Source organism: Podarcis erhardii (assembly GCF_964252035.2).
Source record: "Podarcis erhardii genome assembly, chromosome: 13".
Taxonomy (NCBI): domain Eukaryota; kingdom Metazoa; phylum Chordata; class Lepidosauria; order Squamata; family Lacertidae; genus Podarcis; species Podarcis erhardii.
In genome coordinates this window covers 23171032-23175003 of record NC_138502.1, presented here as the reverse complement: position 1 = coordinate 23175003, position 3972 = coordinate 23171032, and the positions used below count along the sequence as shown (strand labels likewise).

Here is a 3972-nt window from a genome sequence, read left to right as displayed (position 1 = left end):
AATATCAGTCAATCATTAAAAGTATTCTTGGGCTTATGCTACTTGGTCAAGTGGGTGGCACTAAATAAACACTTCAATAATATGAATTGTTCACCTTGTGTGAAAAAGGTCCACAGCGCAGGCCAGCCCATTGCAGTATTCCAACTTATACTGCCACTCTGTAGAATAATTGAGGTTGTAGTCCACGACATTTTCTCTGCATAGACAGGATGACATACCACCCACATTTACACAAGAAAACTAAAGAATGAGTTCTTAGAGTGTCTCAAACCCAATAGTTTTAACAGGGAAAGTTTTATCTCCTTGTTTCTCATGCTGTAGATTACTGGATTCATCAGTGGCGGAAACATGGAATATATAATGGTAAGTGCCAAGTCAAGATGTGAGGGGGTATTAGAGGTTGGCTTGAGATAAGCAAAGCAGCCAGTGAACACAAATATGGAGAAAACAATGAGGTGTGGAAGGCATGTTGAGAAGGCCTTTTGCCTCCCTTCAATAGAAGGGATTTTCAACACTGCAGAGAAGATGTGCACATAGGTGATGATGATGAAGATAAAACAACCTAACCCAATGACAGCACTTATCACAACAATTCCAATTTCAAGTAGGTACAAATCAGAGCAGGTGAGTTTAAGTAACTGTGGGATTTCACAGAAAAACTGATTGACAATATTGGAGCAAAAGGTGGGTGCAAAGGTGCCTCCCGTGTGTAACACTCCATAGAAAAAACTGCTGATCCACACACTAGTAACCATTTGGATGCAGGCCTGCTTATTCATCAACACTTCATATTGCAATGGGTTGCAGATGGCAATGTACCTATCATATGCCATGACTGTGAGAAGGGAGAAATCAGATGCTAAGAAAAAGAGAAAGAAGAGGACCTGAGCAACACAGCCAGAATAGGAAATGTGCCTGGTGTTCATGAGGGAATTGGACATGAATTTAGGGATGATGACTGAAACTTGCCCCAGGTCCTGCATAGCCAAGTTCATGAGGAAGAAGTACATGGGGGTGTGCAGGTGGTGGTCAAAGGCTACTGCAGAGATGATGAGAAGATTCCCTGTGACAGTTGCCAAGTACAATACTAGGAACAGAAGAAAGTGTAGAATCTGTAGTTCCCGAACCTCAGAGAATTCCAGAAGGAGAAATTCTGTGATTGATGTTTGATTAATTCTGCTTTGCTCTTTAAGATGCATGTTGACTGTTGAAGGAAGCAGAAGGACAGTTGTTAAAATGAGAGCCTAATGTAACTATTGAAGCTACAGTACTTGGACTTAATTTCAAATTACTACTACTACCACTGCATCATCATTATTTCAGAATATAGCACTTTCCAAAGAACAGCTATGCTAGTTGCAGTGTACAATCTAAAATATACACAGGAAAGCAAGAGAAAAAGTGACTTTTGAATCATGGGTAGGCAGGGGAAGAATACAATATTGTTTCAATTAATTATATTTGTATTAGGTAATACAATACAACATTATTATTATTAGTATTATTAGTATTACTACTACTACTACTACTACTATTACTATTACATTTATATATCACCTTTATCTTCCAAGGAGGTCAAGGTGGGGTACATAGTCCTCCTCCTCTCCATTTGATCCTCACAACAGCCCTGTGGGTAGGCTAAGAGATGGTGACTGTCCCATAGTCACCTAGTGAGCTTCATGGCTGTGTGGGGATTCATCCTTACTCTCCCAGGTAATGGTCCAACACTCTAACCATTATGCCACACTGGCTCTCAATTATTGAGCATTCATCCTGATATGTTTCCTCAATTTTGCAAGGAGGTTTATTCATATTCATTCTGATTCATATCAGAATTATCATATCATATCAGAATTATCATATCATATCAGAGGTTTATTCATATTCATTCATATTCATTCTGATTTTCTTGTTCAGAGGTTACTCCACACCATGACAGGCAATTGTTATTTCAAACTTTCCAATGCATTTCCTCATTACTTTCTCTACTACAAAAGTCTTGTTGTGCTTGTTTGAACTTAGAAGTGGCTTTTTTGTTTTGCCACAGCCCGAAATCTAATTTAATTGTGCCACCTGAATTTCTGGCATGTGCCAAAAACCAAAAGAACTGCCTGGCTGGATAAAGTCAAAGGCAAATCTAGTCTAGCGTCATATTCTCACAGTGGCCAACCAGAAACCTATGGGAATCCTACAGTAGGACCTGAATGGAGCTGCACTCTTCTCCCTTGTGATTCCCAGCAAATGGTATTTTTGAGGCATACTGACTCCGACAGTCAGAGGGTATAAGTTTATGTGTGGTGCAAAGAAAATGAGTAGCCCTAGAAAAAGCCTAGCCCTATGCCCTGTGAATTTAGAAGTCATCCAAGGTGGCCATAACATTGTATGGGAGTGGAAGACATTTCAAAGGAGAGTGAGAGATGAAAGGAGAGAGGGTTAAACATTCTAAGGCTCAAAAACTCAGTTATTCAACAATATCAAAACACCAAGTAACATTTAACATACACTTTCTTCACTTAGTTAGTCCCTAATTTCAGAAAATGATATTCTCTGTGTGATTCACACTCACTGTTATGCATCCACTAGAAATTTGAAAAATCTTACCAAAGTCTGTAGGCTTCCTTTACAATCATGCCCCTTAAAATTTCTCAAGTGTCTTTGTTAAGGTAATTTTTCCAGATTAAGACCAAATTTAATTTTAATGCAGCTCATGTTGGTTGTGGATCTATATTACAGGTTAAGGAGGGGGGAATGTTCATACCTAACAGACACTACCTGAACCGATATAGAAAATGAAATGTGACCATACAAAACAAATTTACATTTCTATGAATTTTGCAACACTGTTCTCCAGCCAGCAAAAAACAAGCCATAAAAATTACCGTATGTATAGTATGGTAAAGGGCAACCAAAAATACATCAATGATTAATGGAAATGTACAGAAATACATTATATTTTGGAAAATTTCTTGTAAAAGGCATGTATTAGGCATAATTGTGTTAAAATGCATATTTTAGGAGGAAAGTGCCTGGAAATATGTATGGATTTTCATCTAGGCTGTTTATTGGGAGAGAGAAACTGATGTGAAACTCCTGCAAACTGAATTTAAGATTTCAGGGAGGGGAAAATAAAATTGAGAGTTCCACCATCTTTACTAGAGATTACACAACAGATTGTGTTCCTCTGTGAAGGGATTATGTCTTTATGTGAAAACAATTTACAGTACTCTGATCTGTGTGAGATTCATTGACATAGAGAGTGTTGAGAAAAAGAGTCAATGTAAGTGGAAGGAGAGAGATACACAAGGAAGAAACAAATGAATGTACAGTGGTACCTCGGGTTACAGACACTTCAGGTTACAGACGCTTAAGGTTACAGACCCCGCTAACCCAGAAATAGTACCTCAGGATAAGAACTTTGCTTCAGGGTGAGAACAGAAATTGCGTGGCAGCAGCGCAGTGGCAGTAGAAGGCCCCATTAGCTAAAGTGGTACCTCAGGTTAAGAAAAGTTTCAGGTTAAGAACAGACCTCCAGAACGAATTAAGTTATTAACCCGAGGTACCACTGTAAGAGGAAGGGCAAGGGTATATATTCAAAGTGAGTGAGTTTTCATAGTGAGAGCAACTAAGCAACTCTAAGATGACAAGGGTGAAAAATTAAGGATATAGCAGCTTACTATTTTTTCTTTCCAGATTTCTCTCAGCTTCAAATTGTTGTTCTCCTCCAACTAAGTCAGATTACAGTGTATTTCTCCAGCCATACAGTACATGCCATTTTATAAAAGTCATTCTATACACAGCTCTATGGTGATAATAAGAAGCTGTCAATTATGATGTATTAATTTATCTTTTGTGTTGCAGGAGATTTACTGTCATGGGAATCCAGCACTTCTCAGTAGATGGAGTATACGGAAACAAAAATAGCTTGTTCTTTTTGATAATATACTTTTTACAGACTGTGGAAAATTGGGTTCC

At 38.3% G+C, this 3972-nt stretch overlaps 1 protein-coding gene across 1 annotated transcript; it reads right to left on the bottom strand.

Moving 5' to 3' along the window:
• Positions 1 to 227: 227 nt before the first annotated feature.
• On the bottom strand, positions 228 to 1199 carry LOC309326956 (olfactory receptor 14A16-like; the record flags this gene model as incomplete). The annotated part of the gene is made up of 1 exon (XM_081835984.1): positions 228 to 1199. One exon carries the CDS (start codon positions 1197 to 1199, stop codon positions 228 to 230), a length of 972 nt encoding a protein of 323 aa, XP_081692110.1.
• Between the last annotated feature and the right edge of the window lie 2773 nt (positions 1200 to 3972).